This window comes from Podarcis cretensis, assembly GCF_951804945.1.
Source record: "Podarcis cretensis genome assembly, chromosome: 3".
In the NCBI taxonomy this organism is placed as follows: Eukaryota; Metazoa; Chordata; class Lepidosauria; order Squamata; family Lacertidae; genus Podarcis; species Podarcis cretensis.
The window spans coordinates 35,780,880-35,808,317 of record NC_137172.1 but is presented as its reverse complement, the minus strand read 5'-3'; the positions used below and the strand labels follow the sequence as shown (position 1 = coordinate 35,808,317).

At 41.6% G+C, this 27,438-nt stretch overlaps 1 protein-coding gene across 1 annotated transcript in view; it reads left to right on the top strand.

Annotated features, from left to right (window-relative positions):
- Positions 1 to 27,438, top strand: part of BABAM2 (BRISC and BRCA1 A complex member 2) — a 153,084-nt gene that overhangs the window by 82,745 nt on the left and 42,901 nt on the right. Inside the window, exons 8-10 of the mRNA XM_079969318.1 lie at positions 17,307 to 17,406; positions 20,428 to 20,498; positions 22,033 to 22,115. Of these exons, the coding sequence (XP_079825444.1) occupies positions 17,307 to 17,406; positions 20,428 to 20,498; positions 22,033 to 22,115 (254 nt within the window). The remainder of the gene's footprint in view (positions 1 to 17,306; positions 17,407 to 20,427; positions 20,499 to 22,032; positions 22,116 to 27,438) is intronic.

Genomic DNA, 27,438 nt, shown 5'->3' with positions numbered 1-27,438 from the left:
ATTTGGGTTGTATAGGGATGAAATGGGAAGGGGAATCATCTGAAATCAGGTGGAAGAATCTTGAATGAGGAGAGCTGTGCTAATGTAAGATTTCTTCACCTGATTTCAGGTGATTCTTCTCCTTCCACTGCAGCCCGTAATGTTCTGTAGGTCTCTATGACCCCCTGAAGAAGTTTTTAAGACATGTAAGAAACTGCAGGAGGGACGAAGGGAAAGATTTGCTGTGCGAACTCTAGCCTTGCTACCATCATCCATGCCCTGGTAACCTCCCATTTGCATTGCTGCAAAGAATTTTACATGAAGCTCCCTTTGAGAACAGTCTAGAAACTTCAGCTGGTCCAAAACTATATGTACAGTAAGTTATATTGCCTGCTGCTCAGAACATGGAAGTTATGGGTGGTACACAAATGTTACCACATAAATAAATCCCATCTGCCTTCTATTTTGCAGTGCCACAAGAATAGCTCCAAGTTATTCTAGTAGCTAGAATGTTAGGTTTAGATGTGGAAAATCTAGTTCACAAGGTCATTGTGTGGCCGTAACAAACTTCTTGAGGAATACAAAGAAATGTAACAAACAAATACTACATTTGCAAGGGAAATAGGCTACAGCTGGCTGGATATTTCCTGGTTTAAGGGAAGCAAGAACCTGTATTTGCCGAGAAGCTCCTTTGAAGTTGCATGCAAATATATGTAATATATCCATTTTATTACAGCAGCTGTTTCCTTCATGGAATAATTTATTCCCATGAGCATCTTAATTTGTTAAATTTCCTCATACATTTCATGAGCTTTCAATACCCACCACTGACATTGGTGAGGAAAGAGGGTCTCTCTATAGAGCCCCCTCCTGTGAGGATTCCAACATCCAAGTCAGCTATCTGTGAGAGTGGTGTGCCAAATCTCTGCCCTATCCTCTTCTCTGCTGCCGTATCTCATCTGGGGCGGGATTGTTCTTGATCAAGGACAAGACAGCCAGGCTAGCAGTTTAAGGTGCCTTCATTTTCAACAACAATAATAATTACCAATTTGACAGAGAATGGTAGTAGTGATTCTGCTGATTCCAAAACAGAATCAGTACAAGTGACAAAAGGCCAAAATAATCTTCCAGGTGGTTTTTGCACAGCTTCCTCCTGCCTGTACATCATACACATTCACGCACATCTGGTTTTCAGGTGCAACCCATAGTTGTTGCTTCTAGGACATTTACTGATAATTTCCGGATGAGCATCCCAAAACAGATTACAAGCCTCTGATCTATGAAAAGGCTGTTTAACCAACATGAATTGTTCCATTTCTATACTTGTTATGTTTGTATCCCTCCAAGAAATCAGGGGCTGAAATGTTGTGTAACATCCAAAATAATTTTACGGATAGCACTAAAACACCTATATATATAGGCAGGTTTACCATATGCTGAGGATTTATTTTCTGGCTTCTGTTTGTCTGTATCTGTCACTGTTGCTTGTATAACAAAAACTAAGTTAAAATTTAGGGATATACATGGGATTCCCTCTCCTATCCACATAGCAGGGGGACCTCTTAGTTACAGCAGTGGAACTTTATAACACATCTTAATCCTTTGCCTGCATATCTCACTGAATGCCTCATTGTGCAACACCCGATTAACCGTAGCTCCAAAAACCACAGACACCCCTTTGTCTGGCCATTGTAGTATAGGATTTGCTACTTAGTGGAGAGTGCGCTGGAGACATTGTAAAATTGGATATGTAAATCAGAGCTTCTCAGTGGCCTTGTTGACACATCACAGTAAACCACAGTTAATCGTTTTCCATAATCACACTTTTCTGGGTTGATTGTCTCCTTCCTGATAGCACATGGAGGAAACAAACCACAATCCCTGATTTAGAATTACCTCTGAAACAGGGAGTCATGATTTGTTTGCACCCAGCAAAGCATAGCCTGTGACCAAAGTTTGTTTTTGGCAAATTGATGGGTATTTGTTGCAGCAAGGCAAACCATGCTTCTTTTGGACAGAGTATGGCTTGTTTTCTCCATTTGGTAGCAGCCCATAAAGGTGTCATTAACGATGGTTTACTGTGATCTGCGAAGTGCACGAATAAGATGTGGGTCATCTCATAAAGAGACACAAGAAAGTGCTTTAGATGAAGCATAAGCTCCTCTATGACCCTTCTGGCAGCACTTCTGACCAGCAGCTGTATATTGACGCTGGCTCTGACTTGTCTAGAACCACCACCTCCACCCCGTTTTCCTCAAGATCTGTTTCCCTCTTCTGAAGAAGCAGGGTGGGAAGCTAAGTAAAAACTTGCTAGGTGCTTTTGGTTGCCAGTCATTTGGGAGGCCTGAACCTTCCAAACCTGTATGTGTTCGATTCCTGGAATCTTGCTGTGGCAAAACTTGCAAATGCTTGACTTGGGCAGACAGGATCAGACTTCTGTTGTTTTGTTGTTATTACTACAGATAAAAGCAGAAATACGGCCCTATTAGCAATATGATATGGAGGATAAGGTATGGGCAAATGCGTCTGAAACTGGTAAATGGATGACGAATTTGGAACAGAGAGTCTCAAAAGCAGATTTTGTGGTCACATTCCTTGTTGTGATGTGGTTTCTTAAGTCATCTGTACAAAATGGGGTAATGTATAAAAAGTGAGAAATCTGAAAGAAAGAAAAAGATGAAAGGAACTGCTTAGTAATAAAAAAGAAAGGGGAAATAGTAAGAAATACAGATGGAGATCAAAAAGTACTTGCCATTTTTTAAAAAATGTAGAAATGAGAGGGAAGAGCACTCCTGTGTATTTCTTAATTTCTTATCTCAGGCTGCCATTAAGTTTCAGACATACTCTCTCTCAATATTACCTATCCCTAAAATAAGCTGCAATTTCCCAATGAAACAGCGCGTAGTGTGTGTATTTAGAGAATTATGAAGCATGTGTGCTGGTAAAGAAATAATTCTAGACAAAGAGCCATGCCTTCAATTAATAGCAATATTAATGCTTGAACATTAGCCAGGTGAAGGGATAAGCGTCTTGTGGTTAAATAACCCAATACAAAATGTTTCTTATGTACAGGCATAGCATTATTTAAAATCTTAGAGCAGAGTAAACATCTAACCAAATAGTTTACAAGAGCCCCAGTGCTGTTTTCTGATGATTTCAGTTTTAATATATAGTGAATATATGATTACAGAAATTTCTGAACTTGAGTCAGTACTGGATAGTTTGCCTGCCTGGGCAAAACCATGTTTATGGGTAGAAGCATATGCCCGTGCAGGGTTTTATTTATTTTACGAAACTCCAGTCTCAAACCTAGAGCTAATTCCCTGCATGGAGCAAATATAATACATTGTTACCTGTTTTATTAAAACACACACACACACACACACACACAAACACACACACACCAGCATATCAACCTACATCTACCCCAAGGCATGCAGGATTACCCCATCTCTATGAGCTTCCTTTTGCAAATGTTGTAGAAAGCAAAGTTAATATTCTCTTGCTGACAGAGCTAGGGAATAGGTTTATACTGAGTTAGACCACTGGTCTGTCTAGCTTAGTGTTGCCTACACTGATTAGTGATGTCTCTCCATGGTTTCTTTGTTTGTTTGCTAAATTTGTATACCTCCCTTCATCCACAGATCTCAGAGCGGTTCACCAGGGATTGAACCTAAGGCCTTCTGCTTGCATACCTTGCGTTCTTCCCCTGTGAGCTACAGCTCCTTCCCAAAATCATGCCTTTTCATGCAGGGGTCCCCAATCTTTTTGGGTCCAGAGGCACATTTTGGAATGCTAAGAAAGTGTTAATGGAACCACAAAATCCCCATTTCGCGGAATAAAAAATGGCAGTGTTCGGAAGCACCTGCTCTCCAAAACAATAGGTGAAACATCCCCACAAATCCCAAAGGGAAGAGAACATAGGCAAGAAAAGCAGGCATCCCCCCCAAAAAGACAGAACAAATGAAGCTTGTAGACTGCCCTCCTAACTAAACCAAAATAAGCAATCCCCTCCCCCAATGAAATAACAAAAAAGCAAACAAAACATGGTCATCCCCTATACACACACAAAAGACAAACACACACCCTGTAGTTCTTCCAGGACTTGCCAGGCAGTACCGGTACTTCCTTTTCCTTTTCTGAAGAATTTCAGGTGGAGACTAGAAGGCAAGACAAGGCCATTCCCTCAGCTGCCCAACTCTCCTCCTCCTCCTCCTCCTCCTCCCTTCCTACGGATGTCTTCCAGACCACTTGAGCCCAGAAGCATTCTGGAGAAAATGAGAGAAGAGGTTTGAGTAGCCCAGTGCTACCCAAGATTAGAAAACAAAAAAACCTTCATCTCTTTAAAAATACATAAATCCGGAGACACAAGGGGCTCAGCAGGTGCTGAGAAAAATGGCTCAGAGCCCCACAGCACCCACAAACAGCATGTTGGGAATCCCAAAGCTACGGCAAAGAACTTTCTTATGGACACAGTGCCTGTATTGAGGAGAATAATAGTGCAAACTACTTAAACTGCCACAGAGTTTACAAAGCATCCTCTCAGATTATTTTTTCCTGAACTGTGCTGTGCTTCAAGAATATGTTTTTACTGCTACCTCCTATGGTTTTCAGACATTATTGTATCAAGCTGCCTGTTGAGGATCTCAGGTTAGTATTGGCTGCAGTACCACATATTATTATACTTTCCGTTTCTGGTGCACTATCAGCTTTAAGTGTGCCACTCGGGCCCTAAAATCTGGCCTTAAAATCTGACCATACCTCTAAACGTCCCTGTGGTCTCTCTATAATTTCATGTAAGAACATGACAAGACCCCTGCGGGATCAAGCAAAAGGGCCATTTTGTCCAGCACTCGTGCTATTTAGTCCAACATCCTTGTTATTCGCAGCATACTGCCCCATGAAACTGGCAGCAAAACACAACCATCATGACTGGTTGCCATTAATATAGCCTTATTCCCCATGAATTTCTTAAGCTATTAAAGTCGATGGCCATTGCCACATCTTGTGGCAACAAGTTCCATAGTTTAACTATTTAAAGTTGCTGGGGAGTGTACTTTATACGACCGAAACATTCATAAAGCCCTTAAATTCCTTGTTGAATTGTGCTGTTTTGTAAGGAGAAGAACCTTGTTCGTTGAAAGGCAAACAGCATTATTCAGACAGAGTTGGCCACACGAATAACTGCTCCTGCACACTTAATACAGAAGAGAAGTAGTAACCCTCGACGAATCTCTTCCTCCATTACACCCACTTGTGTGGGTAAGTTGGCTGCAGTAACTGTCTGTTCCTGCTTTTAGACGGTACGCCTGTGCGCAGGAGCTGTGTCTTAATTTGTTTTATGTACAACGCCTAGTTACTGTAGGCACACGCGAAATAATAATTAAAAATGTGCACGGCATTTACTGGTTAGGAGGGGCTGCCACTCTGTCTGCTGTCTTGGAAAAGGCACATAGTGGGAAAGATCAAAAAGAAGTGAATGCTTTGTTGGCAACTGCTGCGATGTCCCTAGGAAGGCCTGCCTCCCGCTTTGAAAACTAAGCTGATGTTCCCAAACTAAGCTGCTGCTATTGAAAGGAGGAAAAGAAAAGGAAGGTGGGGTTCTGCTTGAAGGAGACTGAGAACTCAGTTGTTTTGTGTGTGAGCAAGTTTAAAAATGGCCCAAGGCCATAAAGTCTTCTCAGCTTGGTGAGAGTCTATAGTTTCTATAATCTTCTGACATAAGAAAGCAACTAACACCTGATTCCTGAGTACATTTACTTAGATAAGACAGGCAGGGAAATGACTAGAGGACTCCAGCTCTCTCCTTCCTACTGGGATAAAGGGCACACACCTTGTTACAATGGCTGAGTGGCGTTTCAGAATTAGGAGCCTTTCTTGGGACCCATAGTTATGTGTGTTTCATTCAGACAAGGTGGTGACTGGGAATGACCCTTTTTATTCCCAAGGTGAATGTTTTTTCTCTGTTTGCAGGTAGTTGTTTCACTCTCTATCGCAGTCCCCCATGTTCTCAAAAATTCACACTAGGTGTGATGAGAGTTCTGCTAAACTAGCTGCACAGGGCTTTCAAGTTCAACATTTCTGACACTTTTTTTTTTGCCTGCACTTAATATCTGTCCTGCTTTCAGTTATATTCTTGGTGGTCATTAGTAGCAAGCCACTGATAATTAACATTGACCATTGTTGTTGTTGTTGTTTTCCTCCAATGAGAATGCAAATAGAATCATAGAATCATAGAATCATAGAGTTGGAAGAGACCACAAGGGCCATCGAGTCCAACCCCCTGCCAAGCAGGAAACACCATCAGAGCACCCCTGACATATGGTTGTCAAGCCTCTGCTTAAAGACCTCCAAAGAAGGAGACTCCACCACACTCCTTGGCAGCAAATTCCACTGTCGAACAGCTCTTACTGTCAGGAAGTTCTTCCTAATGTTTAGGTGGAATCTTTTTTCTTGTAGTTTGGAACCATTGCTCCGTGTCCGCTTCTCTGGAGCAGCAGAAAACAACCTTTCTCCCTCCTCTATGTGACATCCTTTTATATATTTGAACATGGCTATCATATCACCCCTTAACCTCCTCTTCTCCAGGCTAAACATGCCCAGCTCCCTTAGCCATTCCTCATAAGGCATCGTTTCCAGGCCTTTGACCATTTTGGTTGCCCTCCTCTGGACACGTTCCAGTTTGTCAGTGTCCTTCTTGAACTGTGGTGCCCAGAACTGGACACAGTACTCCAGGTGAGGTCTGACCAGAGCAGAATACAGTGGCACTATTACTTCCCTTGATCTAGATGCAATACTCCTATTGATGCAGCCCAGAATTGCATTGGCTTTTTTAGCTGCCGCGTCACACTGTTGGCTCATGTCAAGTTTGTGGTCAACCAAGACTCCTAGATCCTTTTCACATGTACTGCTCTCAAGCCAGGTGTCACCCATCTTGTATTTGTGCCTTTCATTTTTTTTGCCCAAGTGCAATACTTTACATTTCTCCCTATTAAAATTCATCTTGTTTGTTTTGGCCCAGTTCTCTAATCTGTCAAGGTGCGATCCTGTCCTCTGGGGGTGTTAGCCACCCCTCCCAGTTTGGTGTCATCTGCAAATTTGATCAGGATGCCCTTGAGTCCATCATCCAAGTCGTTGATAAAGATGTTGAATAAGACCGGGCCCAAGACAGAACCCTGTGGCACCCCACTAGTCACTCTTCTCCAGGATGAAAAGGAACCATTGATGAGCACCCTTTGGGTTCAGTCAGTCAGCCAGTTACAAATCCACTGAGTGGTAGCATAGTCAAGACCGCATTTTACCAGCTTCTTTACATGGGGCACCTTGTCAAATGCCTTGCTGAAATCAAGGTAGGCTACATCCACTGTGTTCCCTTCATCTACCAGGCTTGTAATTCTGTCAAAAAACGAGATCAGGTTAGTCTGACACGACTTATTTTTCAGAAATCCATGCTGACTATTGGTGATCACAGTATTCCTTTCTAGGTGCTCACAAACTGTTTGCTTAATGATCTGCTCCAGAATCTTCCCTGGTATTGATGTCAGACTGACTGGGCTGTAATTATTTGGGTCCTCTCTTTTCCCCTTTTTGAAAATAGGGACAACATTTGCCCTCCTCCAGTCTGCCGGGACTTCGCCTGTTCTCCAGGAATTCTCAAAGATGACTGCCAGTGGTTCTGAGATCACATCTGCCAGTTCTTTTAATACTCTTGGATGCAGTTCATCTGGCCCTGGAGACTTGAATACATCTAAACTAGCCAAGTATTCTTGTACTATCTCCTTAGTTATTCTGGGCTGTGTTTCCTCTGCTGAATCATTTGCTCCAAATTCTTCAGGTCGGGCATTGTTTTCTTTATCGGAGAAGACTGAGGCAAAGAAGGCATTGAGGAGTTCAGCCCTTTCTGTGTCCCCTGTTTGCATTTCACCATCTTCTCCTCTGAGTGACCCCACTGTTTCTTTGTTCTTCCTTTTGCTACGAACATACCCATAAAAGCCTTTTTTGTTGCTTTTAACCTCTCTAGCAAGCCTGAGTTCATTCTGTGCTTTAGCTTTTCTGACTTTGTGTCTACACGTGCTGGCTATTTGTTTGAATTCCTCTTTGGTGGTTTCCCCCCTTTTCCATTTTTTGTACACATCCTTTTTTAATGTTAACTCAGTTAAAAGTTCTTTAGATAGCCACCCTGGCTTCTTTAGGCAACTTCCATGTTTCCGTCTCATTGGTATTGCCTGAAGTTGTGCTTTTACTATCTCCCTCTTAACAAACTCCCAGCCATCTTGAACTCCCTTTCCTTTTAGTATTACTGTTCATGGGATCTCACCCAGCACTTCCCTAAGTTTTATGAAGTCGGCTTTCTTAAAGTCAAGAAATTGAGTCCTAGTATGCTTGGCTGCTCCTTTCCGCTGTATAGTAAACTTCAGAAGAGCATGATCACTCGCGCCTAATGATCCTTCCACTTCTACCCCACTAACCAGGTCATCAACATTGGTTAGGACCAGATCTAAAATGGCTGTTCCTCTTGTTGCTTCTCCCACTTTCTGGACAATGAAGTTGTCTGCAAGGCCATTGAGGAATCTGTTTGACCTTATGCTCTTGGCTGAGTTTGACATCCAGCAAATATCCGGGTAATTGAAGTCCCCCATTACTACTATCTCCCTTCCTTTTGCATGCTTGGCCATCTGTTCCAGGAAGGCATCATCTATGTCCTCCGTTTGGCTTGGGGATCTATAGTAAACTCCCACAATGAGGTCCCTGTTATTCATCTCTCGCTTAATTTTGACCCAAATGCTCTCACTTTGGCTTTGAGGTTCTAAATCTTGGATCTCTTCACAGGTATACACATCCCTGACATATAACGCCACTCCTCCTCCTTTCTTGTCTGGTCTGTTTCTCTGAAATAGATTGTAACCCTCCATTATTACATTCCAGTCGTGGGACTTATCCCACCAGGTTTCAGTGATGCCTATTATGTCATATTTAGTTTGCTGTACCAAGAGCTCAAGCTCATCTTGTTTATTACCCATGCTTTGCGCATTAGTGTACAGACATTGAAGTCCATTAATCATTCCCCCGTGTCTCTTATTTAAGGATTTTTTCCTCCCACCACTAGGTCTGCGTGCTGTTTGCTCCATTTGGTCTATGACATTTGGATGATCATGTTCATCAATTGATAGACTCCTACCTTCAGGAGCACTGTCTTCCTCCCCCACATTAGTCAGTTTAATATTATTAGTTTTAAATGCAAAAACACTTTTTCACAGGACAAGGAATTGGTTCCAGGGCCTTCAGATATCATATGAAACACAGCATGATGGCAAGCAGAAAAGTCCTTAAATAAACAACAGGTAGTAATGAAGATTGCCAAAGAATGCTCCAACTACCGCAGAGTTGCACTCATTTCACATGCTAGCAAGGTTATGTTTAAAATTCTACAAGGCAGGCTTAAGCAGTATGTGGACCGAGAACTCCCAGAAGTGCAAGCTGGATTTCGAAGGGGCAGAGGAACCAGAGACCAAATTGCAAACATGCGCTGGATTATGGAGAAAGCTAGAGAGTTCCTGAAAAACATCTACTTCTGCTTCATTGACTATGCAAAGCCTTTGACTGTGTCAACCACAGCAAACAACGATAAGTTCTTAAAGAAATGGGAGTGCCTGATCACCTCATCTGTTTCCTGAGAAATCTCTATGTGGGACAAGAAGCTACAGTTAGAACTGGATATGGAATAACTGATTGGTTCAAAGTTGGGAAAGGAGTATGACAAGGCTGTATATTGTCTCCCTGCTTATTTAACTTATATGCGGAATTCATCATGCAAAAGGCTGGGCTGGATGAATCTCAAGCCGGAATTAAGATTGCCGGAAGAAATATCAACAACCTCAGATATGCACATGACACAACCTTGATGGCAGAAAGTGAGGAGGAATTAACGAACCTTTTAATGAGGGTGAAAGAGGAGAGCACAAAATATGGTCTGAAGCTCAACATCAAAAAAACAAAGATCATGGCCACTGGGCCCATCACCTCCTGGCAAATAGAAGGGGAAGAAATGAAGGCAGTGAGAGATTTTACTTTCTTGGGCTCCATGATCACTGCAGATTGTGACAGCAGTCACGGAATTAAAAGACGCCTGCTTCTTGGGAGAAAGGCAATGACAAACCTAGACAGCATCTTAAAAAGCAGAGACATCACCTTGCCAACAAAGGTCCGTATTGTTAAAGCTATGGTTTTCCCAGTAGTAACGTATGGAAGTGAGAGCTGGACCATAAAGCAGGCTGATCACCAAAGAATTGATGCTTTTGAATTCTGGTGCTGGAGGAGACTCTTGAGAGTCTCATGGACTGCAAGAAGATCAAACCTCTCCATTCTTAAGGAAATCAGCCCTGAGTGCTCACTGGAAGGACAGATCGTGAAGCTGAGGCTCCAATACTTTGGTCACCTCATGAGAAGAGAAGACTCCCTGGAAAAGACCCTGATGTTGGGAAAGATGGAGGGCACAAGGAGAAGGGGACAACAGAGGACGAGATGGTTGGACAGTGTTCTCAAAACTACTAACATGAGTTTGACCAAGCTGCAGGAGGCGGTGGAAGACAGGAGTGCCTGGCATGCTCTGGTCCATGAGGTCACGAAGAGTCGGACACGACTAAACGACTAAACAACAACAGTAATGAAGATGGAAGATGGTTAGCAGTAATGTGGTTCAGAGTGTCATGTGCAAGATTTTCTCCATGTTTATAATCAGAACAACTCCGTTCAGTAGGCAGAGTTAAGAGACAATTATTGCCCCAGATCCTTCCTTTGTAGCTGCTTGGGGCATCAAAGCCAGGTCTGCCTCGTCTGTGTCCAAAATTTTCCCACTATGTCGCATTGCTTCTACAGACATTCACAAGCATCACTTGATAGCATATCGCTCAAGTGACATCCTGTGTCATGTCAGCAGATTTCCCCTTCCTCTCCTTTCCCTGCACCCTCCAAATCTGCTCCAGAGGGGCTCAAGCTTTCCAGACCAGATTTCAGGAAGTACATAGGGAGCTTCAGGGGGAGGAGGAATCTGTGGCATCAATGGTGTTCGTTCTTCTGGCAGACCTGGGCTGTTGGATTTCACCCTAAAACATGATTTTCACTTGTTTGTGGTTCATAAAGTGAAGTCGTTTGGTTTCCTTTTTGCAGCAAAATCATTTATGCAACTAAAATGCTTCTGTAGTAATAATGCCCCCTTTGCCGTTTCCTTGCTCTGTGAAATCAATTTCATGAAATGAAATTTTATGAAGTAGCAGTTGTGATTTATATGCTTTTTTTAAAAAAAAAATTGTCCCTTCTAGGGACTTTCATTTTTCATTTTTTTAATTGTCGAGGTTTAAAGTTTACACACAGTGCATACTGGAAGAATAATCACAAATATGAATGTGTCTTAAACAGTCAGTTTTTCAAAAAATGGAAATTGGTTTATATTTAGTGCTTTTCTGGGAGTGGCAGAAATACCTGGATTTATTTTATAGATTCAAACATCACATGGGAGGGCAGTAGAAAAGTTAAGGAACAGGGCAGTGTGGTCATGTATATTATGGTGTCCCCTAAAGAATGATTTCTTCTATCAGTGATATTTCTGAAGAAAAGACCACTTTTCTTAAGCTGGTTTCGTTTGTGAAAGACACTTCAATCTAACCTCACTGAGATAATGAAAATCAGATGACTATTTCCCTTGACCTCTTTCCTGAAAGCTAAATAATTAACTTCAGGCTATTGTTGTCCTTTTGATGGATCTGAAAGATATGGCCCAGAAAGAATACAATTTGCTGCTTGCTTAGCCAGACATTTGACATGGTTATTCATTTAGAATGGGCAGTTTAATCTGTCCAGGAACATGCCCATTAGTCTGTATTCCTTTTTGGTTTTCTCCCATCTATGAATTTATTATTTTATTTTGTTGACAGTTTGATTAAAACTGCTGTTTCTTACCTCCTGTCTTTTGTGGTGCGTCATTAGGGTTGCAGTATCTAAATAGGTTAGTTTGGGCTCCTCGCAGAGGAGAGTTGGTATATAAATTCAGTCAGTGATTAAAAAACATTTAATTCGCTAAAAAGCTGCCTCAGATTAATTACAGGTAGGTAGCCATGTTGGTCTGCTGTAGTCGAAGCAAAATAAAAAAAATTCCTTCCAGTAGCACCTTAGAGACCAACAATAAGTTTGTTATTGGTATGAGCTTTCATGTGCATGCATCATAACCTTGGTTATGAATGGAAGCACCCCATGCTCATGCTGTCAGGATGGGATTTCACATCTTTTCTAAAATGTTTTTGTTGTTTAGTCGTCTTAGTCGTGTTTGACTGTCCGTGACCCCATGAACCAGAGCATGCCTTGGAAACTCTCACTTTCTTCTCAAAGCTTCTCCTTTTTATGTCCGTGGAGTTTTCTTGGCAAAATACTGGAGTGGTTTGCCAGTTCCTCCTCCAGGTGGATCACATTTAGTCTAAACTCTCGGCTGTGACCTGTTTGTCTTGGGTGGCCCTGCACGGCGTAGCTCATAACTTCTCTGAGTTATTCAAGCCCCTTCACCACAACAAGGCAGTGATCCATGAAGGGGTTTCTAAAATATACATAGCTGTAAATACTCCTGATAGAGGTTGTAGGCAGTCATGAGTGTAGTTTGCATTGATAAGACCACCCTTGATTTTATTGTTGATGGAAAAAATAAGAATTCCCTGTTATAGTTTATTAAAAAGCTTAGCATTCCCAGCCTCCTGAGAATAGTGCAGTCACTTGATTGCTTAAAATAGCACAGAACTCGTAATCATAGTGACAGACGCATAAATTGGGTTAAATATTTACTGTTCAGATTTTATTTTTTTTAAGCATTAGAAGTTACTGAGTCAATGCTTGATTCATTTATTTAGGTATTTTATTCCATCTTTTAGCTTTTGCAAGCCATATTGATGCATTTTGAAACATAACAAAACAAATCATGTAAGGATTCAATATGAAAGTAAAACATCCTGAATTAACTGTGAAGCAACAAAGATAATTTATTTATTACTTGCTTCTGATATGATCTAATTTTAATCTAGTCTATTGTTATAGTTAGCAGTCAGGCTAGGGGTGATGAGCTCCCTGGGCTGCAAGCTTGATCTGGCCTCTTAAGTGATTTTGTGTGTCTCTCCCCTTCCCCAAGTCCAAGAATTTGCTGGGGCGGTTCGAATCCCTGCGGCGGGGTGCACTCCCGCTGCTCGGTCCCAGCGCCTGCCAACCTAGCAGTTCGAAAGCACCTCCGGGTGCAAGTAGATAAATAGGGACCGCTTACCAGCGGGAAGGTAAACGGCGTTTCCGTGTGCGGCTCTGGCTCGCCAGAGCAGCGATGTCACGCTGGCCACGTGACCCGGAAGTGTCTCCGGACAGCGCTGGCCCCTGGCCTCTTAAGTGAGATGGGCGCACAACCCCAGAGTCTGTCAAGACTGGTCCGTACGGGCAGGGGTACCTTTACCTTTTACCCAGTCTAAGGATCAACTTAAGGGATCAGTTTTGGAGAATCTTTCCCATAGTGACCATGCCATGTCTTCCTAGAGTGTTTTGTTTTGTTTTTTAAAAAAGGTTGAATGAGTAGTTAAAAGGCTCTTAAATACCTTTAAAAGTTTCAGAGAGCAGGGTGGAATTCACCTGGCACCTAAAAGATAACAAAGGAGATGCCATGTTTGGGAATTAGTTCCAATTGTGTATCATCACTGAAAAGCCTTTCCCATTATTCTACTTCTGATGGCATCAGCAGCCTGAGTGGGGTCTTTGAAAATGACGGCAGTTAATGGGGAGGTTTATAGCAGAATAGTATGATACTGGAGGTGGCGGTAGCACAAAGCAATCTTTACTATTAGCTACTGATAGCTTTTTCCTTCATAAATTTGTCTAATGCTCTTATAAAACTGTCCAAGTTGGTGGTCATTACTAAAGGGTGTGGCAGCAAGTTCCATAGCTTAACAATGTGCTGCATAAGGAAGTACTTCCTTTTGCCTGTCCTGAATCTTCCAACATTCAAATTCATTGGATGATCCTGGGTTCTAGTATTATTACTGCCAGCTTTCTAGACAACCCAGCTGCCTAGAGAACCAATGAGATAAGGAAACTAGAAAAGTTTGATTTATTTCATGTCCTCCTTCCTGGACTAGAGAGCTATGGAAACACATACGTACATAAGTCTTGAAAGGTCTTCAGACAACTTGGAATGGGACTTGATTTCCTCCTTCTTCTATTCAAGTGTTGCCATTTGAAGCCTGTTTTCCACGTGCCTGGATAGAACATCACCAGTCCCAAGCATTCATTTGTGTTGCAGGTGTTATGAGGGGAAAAACTGCTCCTTTTCCCCTATGGGGTATCCAAGAGCCCATATAGTCCTTTTGTAGGTTCTCTATCGGTAGGAGAAAGTACAGTGGTGCCTCGCAAGACGAAATTAATTCGTTCCGCAAGTTTTTTCTTCTTGCGAGTTTTTCGTCTTGCGAAGCACGGTTTCCCACAGGAATGCATTGAAAATCAATTAATGCGTTCCTAGGGAGACCGCCTTCAGACCAGATCCGGGGACAGTCTGTCCCCGGACCTCTTCTGAAGGCTGGCGGGGGGAGAAGGACTTTTCTCCCCACCGCCAACCTTCAGAACAGCCTTCTGAAGGCTGGCGGTGGGAAGAAAAGCCCTTCTCCCGCCGCCAGCCTTCAGAAGAGTTCCTGCAGGGCTGCCTAGGCTGCGGATAGCAGCTTGCTGCCCGGTGCGAGGGACGCTCTGAAGCAGAGCGCCCCTCGCGCGGGGCAGACATTCACAGCTTGGGGAGCCCTGCGGGGAACTCTTCTGAAGGCTGGAGGAGGGAGAAGGGCTTTTCTTCCCACTGCCAGCCTTCAGAACAGCCTTCTGAATGTTGGCGGTGGGGAGGAAAACCTTCCTCCCACCGCAAGCCCCGGGAACAGAGGAGAATCGCTGCGCGCCTTCTCCTCTGTTCCCGGACCTGTCCTGAAGGCTTGTGGTGGGAGGAGGGCTTTCCTCCCCACCGCCAACATTCAGAAGGCTGTTCTGAAGGTTGGCGGTGGGGAGGAAAAACCCTCCTCCCACCGCAAGCCCCGGGAACAGAGGAGAAGCGCTGCGCGCCTTCTCCTCTGTTCCCGGACCTCCCACCGCAAGCCTTCAGGACAGGTGCTGCGCTTCCCCGCTGTCCCCGGAGATTTCCCTATGGGCTTTCGTCTTGCAAAGCAAGCCCATAGGGAAATTCGTCTTGCAAAGCCACTAAAAAATCGGAAAACCCTTTCGTCTTGCGGGTTTTTCGTTTAGCGAGGCATTCGTCTTGCGGGGCACCACTGTAATAGAGACTAACCAGAGAATATTGAGAAGCAAAGCAGCTAGTAAGCCTGATCTTTATTAAAGCTGTTGCAACAGAATGCTCCCCCCCACACACACACACAGGAGGGGGGGACCCAAAACAATGGCGCGCAAGCACTTATATAGACATTTTGAATGGCCCACCCTGGAGCCCAAGACCCCCCCCAATACATCATAGATACATCATAGAAGAGGCGGTCTACAGCAGAAAACCTGTCTGCATGTTACCTGAGAATGATAACTGATTACATTATTTGGGCAGTCTGGTGATTCCTTTGTAATGGTAAATACTCAGTTCCTGAGTCCAGGTCACAGGCTCGCCATATTCATATCTTAAATATGCGATTAAGACCGGATTTGTGAGCAAAGAGACAATGGTGAGATTTCCCATTTCCTTCAACCTTGCAGAGAAATATTTGAGGTCATTTTGGAAGAGAGAAAATGGTTTCAGGGCATTTCTGTAAGTTTCAGACATGTGGTTTACATATTTGTATGTGTTTACTTGGTATATTTATGAACATCTATTTTATATATATAAGACTTTAAAATTCTTGTAACACAGGAGTTAGCACTAAGGATAGTGAGATCAAATATGCCACGTGCTGTTCATTGCTACAGCTAAGACCTTTATCAGCATTAGTGCTTTATGCAATCTAATCTTTTTCTTTACTCCCTCTAGATGTGTTGGTGCTATTTCCTTGTTCTTGCAGATATTTGCATCATGTTTTAAAAGTGATGAAGAAACATTGCCCTTCAACAATGGGAGATCTCTTGTTAACTATTAATTGTAGAACTTTCAAAGCAGGTCTTATTCTGTTGACAAGACACTGCCTTTTACATTTCATGAGCATAAAACCATTGTATTAAGTGGAACTTACCTTACCTTTGCAAATTGCCCAAGACAACCATAAATCCAGTGTTCTTGTGTCCTTGAGAAAGTATGCAGAACTGGGTTCATCTTTTTCCTTGTATAAAATATCAAATAGGTGTGTTTTTCTGAAAAATAGAGAGCCCAGGATGCTTATAGTAGTGATTAATAAATTATAACCACTATCTGCCTGCCACATTTGCTCTTCTTGTTTGGATTGTTGGTTTACTAAATATAGTATACAAAAAGTTCCAAGTTCTTGAATCCAGAAGGTGGAAAGACAGCCTTTTCTAGACAGGATTGCACACAGCAGCTGTGTACAGGACATTTAGAGACTTGTCCAAAGTCAGTAAGTGCTCTTTGTTACTGAGCATAGATTGGAGCCTGACTCCCCCGTACCCAAAACGATGCTTCAGCAGTGGCTCCATATTGTACGTAAAGATATAAAAACATGAGAAGAGCCTGCTGGATCAGGCCATGGCCCATCTAGTCCAGCATCCTGTTCTTACACTGGCCAACCAGATGCCTGTGGGAAACCAGAATGTAAACACAGACAGGTGACCACAGCAGTCACACATCTGCAGCACGGAGGAATGAAATTCCCAACAGCAAGCAGAACCTGAACACAAGAGTATTTCTTCCTCCTGTGATTTCCAGCAGCTCATACCTGAAAGCATTACTGCCTTCAATAGTGGAGGCAAAGCATAGGCATCATGGCTAGAAGCCTTTGATAGCTGTCTCCTCCATGAATTTGCCTAATTCTCCTTTAAAGCTGTTTAGGTTGGAGGCCATCTCTGCTTCCCTTGGGAGAGACTTCCATACTTTAACTATGTGTTGCCTAAAGAAGTCTTCCAACGTTCAACTTCATTGGATGTCCGCAAGTTCTGGTGTAATGAGAGAGGGAGGAAAACTGTTTTCTACCCACTTCCTTAATACCATGCACCATTTTATAAACTTATTTTATTGTACTTTACTGAGACTCAAGTAATGCTACTGTTATACCTATATAATGTTTTGTATTAGAGGATGACTGTGAGCTTGTTTGTTCATAAAACATGATTTGAAAAAAGGATTAAGAATAATAAATGTAATATGTTCAATGAACTCATCTTTTTAGTGCTCTTGGAGGATCTTCTGCCCTTCACATCCCTGCTTTTCCAGGTGGAGGCTGCCTCATTGATTACGTTCCCCAAGTATGTCAACTCCTAACCAACAAGGTAAATTGTTGTAAAATTACTTTTATCCTATTGAGATGTTTTATAAAGATGTTACCAGTATGAAGGCTGGAACCCTGAAGAGCCAGGCTTGTTTATGAAATGTTAGCATAACCTAACTCTCTGTGATCTGATAGGGCTTCAGACTCAAGCTTTTTGAGTCTGTCTGTCCGTGCTACATGGCAAAGTGCTTTTCAAATTGGTAGATATGACATTTGGAGGTGAGGAAGTGTACTTCCCTGGAAAAAAAAAAGTTAAAATCTGATTGTGTGTTCCTGAGTTCTTGAGCAGACCTAAAGTTTCACATCCCAGTCAGAGTATATTAGTTTCTGACTAGATAGCAGCATACTTAGGCAAGACAAACTATTCTGCTAGTTCCTTCCAAGAACAGTCTTGGAATCTGATGGATTAAAAAAAATCTTTAAAAAACAATGCTGATAAGGAAGGTGTCAGGCTGTACAACAAACGCCAGTGCCCAGCAAAAGTATTTAAACAAGCTTTTCACAACCTGTTTTCCAGATGCCTTGGCCTCCAGCTCTTATCAGCCCTGTTCTGGCTGGGATAAGTTGTAGTTGTAGTTACAAGTATCTGAAGTGCACCAGGTGGGGAAAGCTTATTTAAACCTTCATGATAAGGCGATGCATCTTTCTAGAGTTATACATGGTGATTACCACTGTAAAATTTGGCTGCTTTGTCTCTTAAAGGAAATGCTGTTCTCTTTTGGGATTTTTCTCTGCAGCACATCCAAAAGGCATGAACTGTTGCTTTTTGCTGCTGTTTTATGTTGTAGTGCTTTAACAAGGTGAAAAGAGCAATCATGCATATGAGATGAATATATTTGAAGTTTCATGTAGGCCAGGATCCAAAGAGTTCTAAAATGCATGTGTTGATTGGCTGATGATTTTACCTTCTAGTACCTAAGGAAATACCTGCCTGGTAGTTCTCCCAGTCTTCAGTGGTAGTTTGTGGGGGAAAGAATGCTCCAGATGGAAAAGCAGAAAAGTCTTTGCATAGCATTCTGAATCTCAGCCTCAGTAGCTTTTGAGACAACTTGTAGTCAGAGCTTTCAACAATCTGGTTATCAAATATTCCAGATTTGTCCTTTATTCCAATTTAAACTTTCTTTCTAAAGGAAGCCTATAAATTATGACTTTATGAAGCGTTCTTTCAAAATGCATTTCTATAATTATGCAGGAATCTATCTTTGGAGTTGTTTTTGTTGTGGCTCTCTATTGAAGTTAGTTGTGTGTGTGTTGTTGTTTTTACTTTTCAAGTGCACGAGCCTGTTTTTAAACTTTTTTTCAAGCTTGCTTAAACTAGATTAGCTGTTTTTTTCCTATTCCCAGAGTAACATTTTAGATCCCACATAAAGCCTTCAAAACAAGCATTTGTTCATGAACTGAAATACATCCAATTTTATAAATAGAATTATTTTATTTTGAGAGGGTGTAACATGGCTCTTAGCACTGATTGTATCATGGTTATTTCAAGTAATTTAGCACAGCTGTTTGCCAGCCAAGGTAATCCAGTATTAATGCAGCCAACATAAACAACGTGTATACTTTATTTTATTTTTTTACTGTAAGAATGCAGCTGTAGAAAGTAGCTGTTATAAAATATTAATGGAGAATTGTTTGAGTGTTGTGCACAGGCACAACATAGCTACAATACTTTTATAATTTCGCATTTTGTCATATACTTTCATATTATACTGGCATTGCAGTTGACATTTTCTAAAATTGGGTATTAAATGTTGGCACAGTAAATCTGAGGAATGTGAAATAAATGTAAAATTGCCTTTTTGGCATAACAAAGCAGCCTGGAAATCTAAGGGTGCTGCTTTTAGCTATAGATACTCTTTAGTATCTAGCTTACAGGTTTTTAAATACATGACATTCCAGAGGCGTAACATGCCACTCTGTTATTGCAAAAACAGCAGAGTCACATAGCACGTTCAGGATGAGTAAATCTGATAGTTTTTAAGGTGCCAAAAGCATTAGGTAACTCTTATGTGAGTCTAATCTTACCTATCCTTATTGCTAATATGAATATTAAAATGATATTCTTGAATCCCATTCGGTTAAACTCTGTATCAATATAGAACTGTTATATATATACAGTGGTACCCCAGGTTACAGATGCTTCAGGTTACAGACTCCACTAACCCAGAAATAGTACCTCAGGTTAAGAACTTTGCTTCAGGATGAGAACAGAAATCGTGCGGTGGCAGCAGTGGGAGGCCCCATTAGCTAAAGTGGTACCTCAGGTTAAGAACAGTTTCAGGTTAAGAACAGACCTTCAAAACGAATTAAGTTCTTAACCCGAGGTACCACTGTACCGTACTTTTCCGTGTATAAGACTAGGGTTTTTTTAGTTTAAAATACGGTTACAAATCTGGAGGCGTCTTATACATGGATGGTGCATATGCCCATTTTCTAAATTTGGGTTCCCTCAAAATAGGGGGCGTCTTATACACGGAAAAATATGGTATATACTGCTTCTTGGCCCAAAGTCCCCCAAAGCATTGAACAGCTCATTAATAAGAAAGATAAAGTAGAAGTACAATAAATATAATTAATTAAATCAATCATCAAAACAATATAAAATATCAAAATCACAGTATACCCGGAAGTAGCTTATCAGGTCACTGTCAGCTTCCCCAAGGATGGTAGTCAACCTAGCACTGTGCCACTTAACCCAGTCACCACGTTTCATTATCGCCATCTCTCTACATCACTGAACAAACAGAAGCTCATTCTTACTTTATCAACCCACTTGCTGATTCCCCACCAATCTGCCATACTGCAGAACCCAGACAACTACAGGAGATGTAAAATAAAGAAAGAAAGAAAAGAAAAACCTGTAATACCACTAACCAGCCACACCGGATATGCATTCATAACTTTGTAAGCTATGTTATTAATAGGAAACCAGCACATTTTCCTAGAAAAATGCCCTAATATGAACAGTTTGTACTATTATTCACTGTGTCTTTATGGTTTCTTTCTTTCATTTTTATTCAAGGTACAATATGTTATTCAGGGTTACCATAAGAGAAGAGAGTATATTGCAGCATTTCTTAGTCACTTTGGAACGTAAGTATTTCTACATACTTTTTTAAAAAAGTGAACAGAACCATATTAAAATGGTTTTTTATTCTCTAGCTCGCTACCAGATCCTAGCAGTTGTAAGAAGTGCGCACCTGCTCCCAGTTTTCACTTACCCTAATTTTACAATGTATGTTGAGAATCATAGCCCTGGTTAATACCTCTTAGGACATTTTCTCCTCAGCATCTGCTGTGATGGGTCGGGGGACTCTCTGGACCAGTGAGCGTAGTTGCACATGGGGCTGTAACAGGAAGGGATGGTCTATGAAATCACCTCTCCGCAGCCCACCATTTTGCTGGCAGGAGCCTCCTTTGGTTTGAAAGTTTTTCCTTAAACAAAAGAATCCCTTCCATTTGTGACAAAGCTGCATAAGATCAAAGTCAATATCACTGCTGTTGAAAGTGAGATCAATGGTAGCAGCCACCTGCGGGGGCAAAAGTTTTAAGTCCTTTCTCTCTTCCCATCACAATTCAATTCACCACGGTAAGTTCTGCCAGGCTGATCTGCACTTTGGATAGGGATGACCAGCGCCTTGGAATGTCATTCCTGATTAAATTTGCTTGACACCTACTTTGTCGAGTTTTGCACAAAAATTAAAAATAGGTTGCATCCAATGATGACTTTGCACTATCACTTGTGCAAAGTGAGGCACTTGTTTTTCATTGATCCCCTCCTTTCTTCCAACCTACCCTCCATAATATATCCCTTACACTTCCCAGAAAGTCCCCCAGCCCTCAGGAGCAAGCTTGTAAAGCAGTGTTTCCCAAACCAGGGTTCCCAGTTGTTGTTGGACTACAACTCCCATCATCCCTAGCTAGCAGGACATGGGATGATGGGAGTTGTAGTCCAACAACAATTGGGGACCCAAGTTTGAGAAACACTATTTTAAAGGAACACTTGGGGTGATGACAGTAGGTTGGGTGGCTCGTTGAAAATTGGCTGCCCCACTTCACACAAGCAGATGTGTTTTCATCTAACACATGGCTTCATTAGGTGCAGCACAATATTTTTATGCAAACAGCCTTTCAAGTTTTAATTCAGCCACCTCTCTTAATGACTTTAATTGCTGCTTCTTATGATTTTTTTTATTCTGCATGTTTGTTTTTTTAAAAATGTATGTTTATTCTTCAGTGTATTATTCCACACACAAACACCCAATTCTTTTTGTTAAGGAGCTACTGGTGGACTTATATTGAATGTTATAATAACCCCCTATGCATGCAGCTGCCATAACTATAGATGCACAATGTAAGAGGGAATTCTCTAAGACCATTGTGGAGCCAGGGACCTGGAAAAGGCTGCTGGCTGGGAGGTACTGATGGTCCTTCTGCTGGGAGTAACTGTTTGATACTGTTAGTGCCTGGCGAAGAGAGGGTGGAACTGCATTATATCCTGCGATAAGCCCATGCCTGCAGATGTGAATTCGAAGGAAGAGATGGCTCCCTGCAGTCTGACTTGTGCTCATATTCAAATCTATTTTTATGCTTCAATATTTATAGTTAAAACTATGCTTTTTTATAGTGGCGTGGTAGAATACGATGCAGAGGGTTTCACAAAACTCACCTTGTTACTGATGTGGAAAGATTTCTGCTTCCTGGTTCACAGTGAGTAGCTATTTGCCTTGGGCACAGATGTCTAGCCCCTTAAAGATAAAAAACATTCAAAAGGGTAAAAACCACTTACAAGAACAGTTTAAAGGTTTGGGCTATTTTTACTCTATGTCTATGCATTTTTGATGTGGCCCTCACACTTGCAAAATCCCACCTGCAGTCTGAAAAAAGGAGGGGAAATGTTTTATGCAGATTAGGAACATTCATTTGTCTGTGTGCGCATTTAAACTGTCACATGCAACAGAAAGTCACTTAAAAGTCATAGGCAGAAAAATTAGATTGTACCACTCTGACAGCCCATCTGTTAGTAGAAGGCCGACAAGTGATACTTATGGATGAAATAGCCCAGGATAGAGCATGAAACTAATGCTCAGGATTGCGGGTTTAAGCCCCATGTTGGGCAAAAGATTCCTGCATTGTAGGGCATTGGACTCTCTTCCAACTCAACAGTTCTATGATTCTGTGATTCATTGGAGGTTGTCCACTCACCTCAGTGAGTACACTAACAAGAGACCCAGCACAGAGGGTTCAATACAGTAGGACCATGCATATGTGTATCTGAGATCCAAGCCTTTAGCAGTCAATTTAGTCACCTGTTGTAATGAGAAGGGCAAGTATTTTATGCAAGCAGCTTTGTTCTCTTGCAGCAGTCATTCTACCTCTTCACCTGCCTGCTTCCCATCCTCTTTTCTCACACTGCTGCTTCCTTTATGCCTTGGTGGCCCCAGTGACATCACTCTCAAGTTGGTTCTGAGGGTGCTCTATCTTCCCCTGGCTGCCATGCATCTTTTGCAATGATTTTCTGTAAAGTTGCAGCTTATGCTGAGACACCATTTTTTAATCTCTCCAGCATTTTATTTCCCTTTATTCAAAGCAGAATTTTGTTCTATGGCAAGGTAAGGTTAAAAGACAAGTAAGGACAGATTGCTGATATCCTTTATTCTCCATAATTGAGAGTCATTTTGAATCCCCTTGTACTCTTAGCAATCACCCCATCATTTGGCAAAATTCCGTATGTTAATTGTATACAGTGCATGTGGTCAGCTTTACTGAGATTACACTTTCACCAAGCAATGTCTACAAGATCTCAATTAAGAAGCCATTATCGTACATTTAGGATTATTGTTTCCCCGTTTTGAATCATTTTTCCTTTATCTGCACTGAATTTCATTTTCCTTTTTCTTGGGATCTTCCTTGGGATCTTCCACACAACTTTGTGGATTTTTTGTTCTTCTCATTGAGTTCCCCACATGAAGCACGTCTTTATCCCCTCTGTGATTCTTCTACTTAGCATATGACCCTAATTCCAGGTCTGGGTCTTACAGGTGTTGCATTTCGTTCTACAGAAATTTACATTACTTTGATAAAATGTGATTCAATTCAGGCATAACCACAAACTACATCACGTGAATAAGAAGTGGCAAGCCTTAGTCTTGCATTCTCCATCTTCCTCTTTACTTGTGGGAGATTAAAAGCTTCCGTTTCTAGTTTGCTATTTTGTACAAAGGAAGTAAACTACAATTTGCACAGACCATAGTTCTTTTCATCTGGACAAAATGGCAAACCAACACTTGCCACTGCACTGCTTGTTCTTGTAGGTAGTCAAACTGTAGGTTGTTTGATTTGATTTGAGCTTCTGTTTTTGCATGGAGCAGTTCTGAAGGATTGTTTGGGCTAATTCATTTTCCTCAAGCCACATGGTTGGTTGGTTCATGGTTTATGGTTGGTTATTTTTTATTTTTAAGAAAACTATAGATTGTAATTTAAGCTTACTTAAAAATTCAAATATTTGAAGTCAGAAAGAATGTGGAATATGTTCTCAGTAAATTTTAAATTGCCATGCTTCACAAAGTCAATTCAGTCTTCAGTAACCAAAGGTTTTCACTGTAAAATAATTTTTTGAGCTTTCGTTTTAATTAATTTTAAAGCTCTTGAGAAAGATTATTACAATTGAATAGCTTGTCACTATCAATTAATCCTACAGCCTTAGAGCTCACATAGCAACGTACACATGCAAGTTGTTGCATCACTAGCTTTGATGAATAACCCAGGGCAAACCATTCCATGTATTAAAAGACAGTGCAAAGAAACCACTCATACATGAAATGATACCAACATTTATGGAGAAAAACATTGAATTTATTGATTTTTTGTTTGTGGAAAATACAAAATGTATGTACAGGCAATGACCAATTTATATGCATCCAATTGACACTTCACTGTGCATCCATGCATGTGGCCGGAAGATAACCTAGAAGGCAGCCCCCACGCAAATTGGGAGCTGCCTGTAATTAATTGTTTCCAGATAAGTCATACTCAGAGTAGACCTACTAAAATCAGGTTAGTTGGGACCAACTTAAGTCCATTGATTTCAGTGGGTCAATTCTTAGTTTGGCTTCATCAGATATAGCCTAACAGACATGATTGTGATCCACCGCTGTGTTCTTTTAAGGCAAAACTGAACTTTTCCTCTGAGCTTCCCAGGTGTTAAGAAATCTCTTGTCAACCAAAACATAGTGTTCCAGGGAAACATTTCAGTTTTCAAATCTGAAATTACTTATATTAAAATAGTTTGTGTGTAAATGTGTGCATAGTGTCTATTTAAAAGAAAGAAGTTCAAAGTGAGGGTGGGGAATGAGCGGAGCAAGTGAAATCTGCTAGAGTCTCGCAAGTCTTTAAAATGTGGGTAGAGCATGTAATTGTCAGATCAAAAAGAAGATAGGGAGGCATTGATTCTGCTATTTAGATTCTGTGAACAAAGAGGTGTTTTCACTACTCTATCATTTTTAATTTATGTTTAAAATTAAAAAGCTTGAGTCAGGTATGTTAAAGAACCTAATTTTTTTGGCTGTACAGTACTCTGTTCTGTTACATTTAGTGGCGGATACTTTAATGAATGGGTTTGACTTTTGTTCCTGAAGACTGAAAATATGCCCTTGTGTATAGAGTTCTTTGGAGGTTTTGTCAGATTTCAGAATGTTAATTTTAGTTCAACTATTGGTGAGCTGAACCTTTTTAATAGCTCTACCAAAAAGTTACAATATGAACACTGTTACTTTTTAATGACAGCACCCCTTAAAGAACAGTTTCTTTGACTGCGAATTACTTAAGTGGTTGCTATCAGCCTGTTGAATAAAAGGAAACTGCAAATAGCTTACAATAAACAATTAAGCCTTTTTATTATGATATTTTGTTGAAATATTTTATCTTGATGATATATTGAAGGCAAAGATTCTTGTGAAGATGGGCACAAACATCAACATTTCTGTAATTAGTATTGTGATGGACACGTAACATTTTTTATATTGCTATTGCTTCACCTGCTCTCAAATGAAAATGGAAAGCACTTTAACAAATGGATTGAATGACAATTATTTTCACAGTAGCTTCCTTCATGCCACACAACTAGGGGGGCGAGCGAAAATGGCACTTAGGCACATTTGTTCAGAAGCTGTAACTATTGCCTGAGTTCCTTAGACACAAATATGAATGTATTATTTTAGGTTTCCTCTGAAAAGCAAATTAATACTGCATTTGGTAGGTCAATTACTTGGAAGAAGAGTAAGTTTGCATCCAGACTGAAGTTGTCCCCAGAGAAAAGAGTCTTAGCAACATAGGAACCTAGAAATCTGACTTATTCCGACTTAGACTATATAGGTCTATGTAGCTTAGCATTATCTACACTGACTAACAGAGGCTTTCCAGGACTTCAGGCAGGAGCCAATCTTACCTGGAGTTGCCTGGGATGAACCTGGGACCTCCTTGTGTTCGAGTCCAGTGTTTGAGTCCAGTATCTTACTTAGAAACTTTGCTCAAGTGTTGGAATCCTGGGAAATCATGATTAGTAAATGCTCTGAGTGGTGAGGAAAGTGCTATATAATATTGTTGGGCATTTCCAGTGAACTGCTTCCACTAGTGCACAGACTTTTGACACACACACCCCCCCCTAAAATCTCCTTTGGGGGGTTTTCCCAACCCTCCGGAGCACAGTTGGGGAGGCTGTAAGGGGAGAAAGATAGGAAAAGTTCCATTGAACAAGCAGAAATTCTTGTGCTAGCGGAAGCAGTTAGTGGCCTATCACTCAAAATGTTGCCCCGCATTCTTGGTTGGGTTTTGTGTTGTAAAAGAAATAAGGTTGTGCTGTATGATAGTATAGTGAATAACATTCTGATTTTCTTTATTTATGAAAGGAGCCTTCTGAACAACGTAACTGTTGCAGGAGACATAGGGGGAAGACTGTCAGGCTCAAATGGCAAAGCAGCAGAAAGCAGTAAACGGCTCTATGGCTTCTGCTGTAGTGCTGTTTTTTCATTGTCATTGCCTCCTCCGTTCTTGTCCTCCAAAATCCAAACTATGTGTACTCACTGCAGTTTAAGCAACAGTGTGTTGTCTGGAACATTTGTCTTCCCTATCTCACTCTTTCCCCAACTGAGACATCTTTGGACTGCTTCAGACACTCAGTGTCTTAAGCCCACAATGCCAGTAACTGCCTAAAATATTCCAGTAGCCTTCCTTTTCTCGCTTCCTTGCATTTTATTTTATTTTAAAATGTTTAAAATGTTCTGAGGTGACCTACAACAAAACTACAGACCATAGGAAGGAAGGAAGGAAGGAAGGAAGTCTTGGAACTGTTAAGTGTCTATCTCTGTTTTGTAATTTGAGTCTGGCTGTCTACAGATTGTCCTGATATAAAAGGGACGCAGGTGGCGCTGTGGGTTAAAGCCTCAGCGCCTAGGGCTTGCCGATCGAAAGGTCGGCGGTTCGAATCCCTGCGGCGGGGTGCGCTCCCGCTGTTCGGTCCCAGCGCCTGCCAACCTAGCAGTTCGAAAGCACCTCTGGGTGCAAGTAGATAAATAGGGACCGCTTACCAGTGGGAAGGTAAACGGCGTTTCCGTGTGCGACTCTGGCTCGCCAGAGCAGCGATGTCACGCTGGCCACGTGACCCGGAAGTGTCTCCGGACAGCGCTGGCCCCTGGCCTCTTAAGTGAGATGGGCGCACAACCCCAGAGTCTGTCAAGACTGGCCCGTACGGGCAGGGGTACCTTTACCTTTACCTTTAAAGGGCTTCTGCGGTAAATTTTAAATTACTTCCCTATTGCCAGCTCCACAGCCAAACTACAGCAGTCTTCCACACCTGGATTTGAAGGCAAGAAGCCTCCATCCTCCTTGTTCCTTAGCAGGCTTCTCAGTACTCATCTACCATCCCATGGTTGTAGTTCCACCAACAATAGAACAGTTCTGTTTCATCACCGAGAGACACTGTGTTCTGTGAAAAGATGAAAAACGCAAACTTTCACAACTGGTGCTGTGTGTCCTT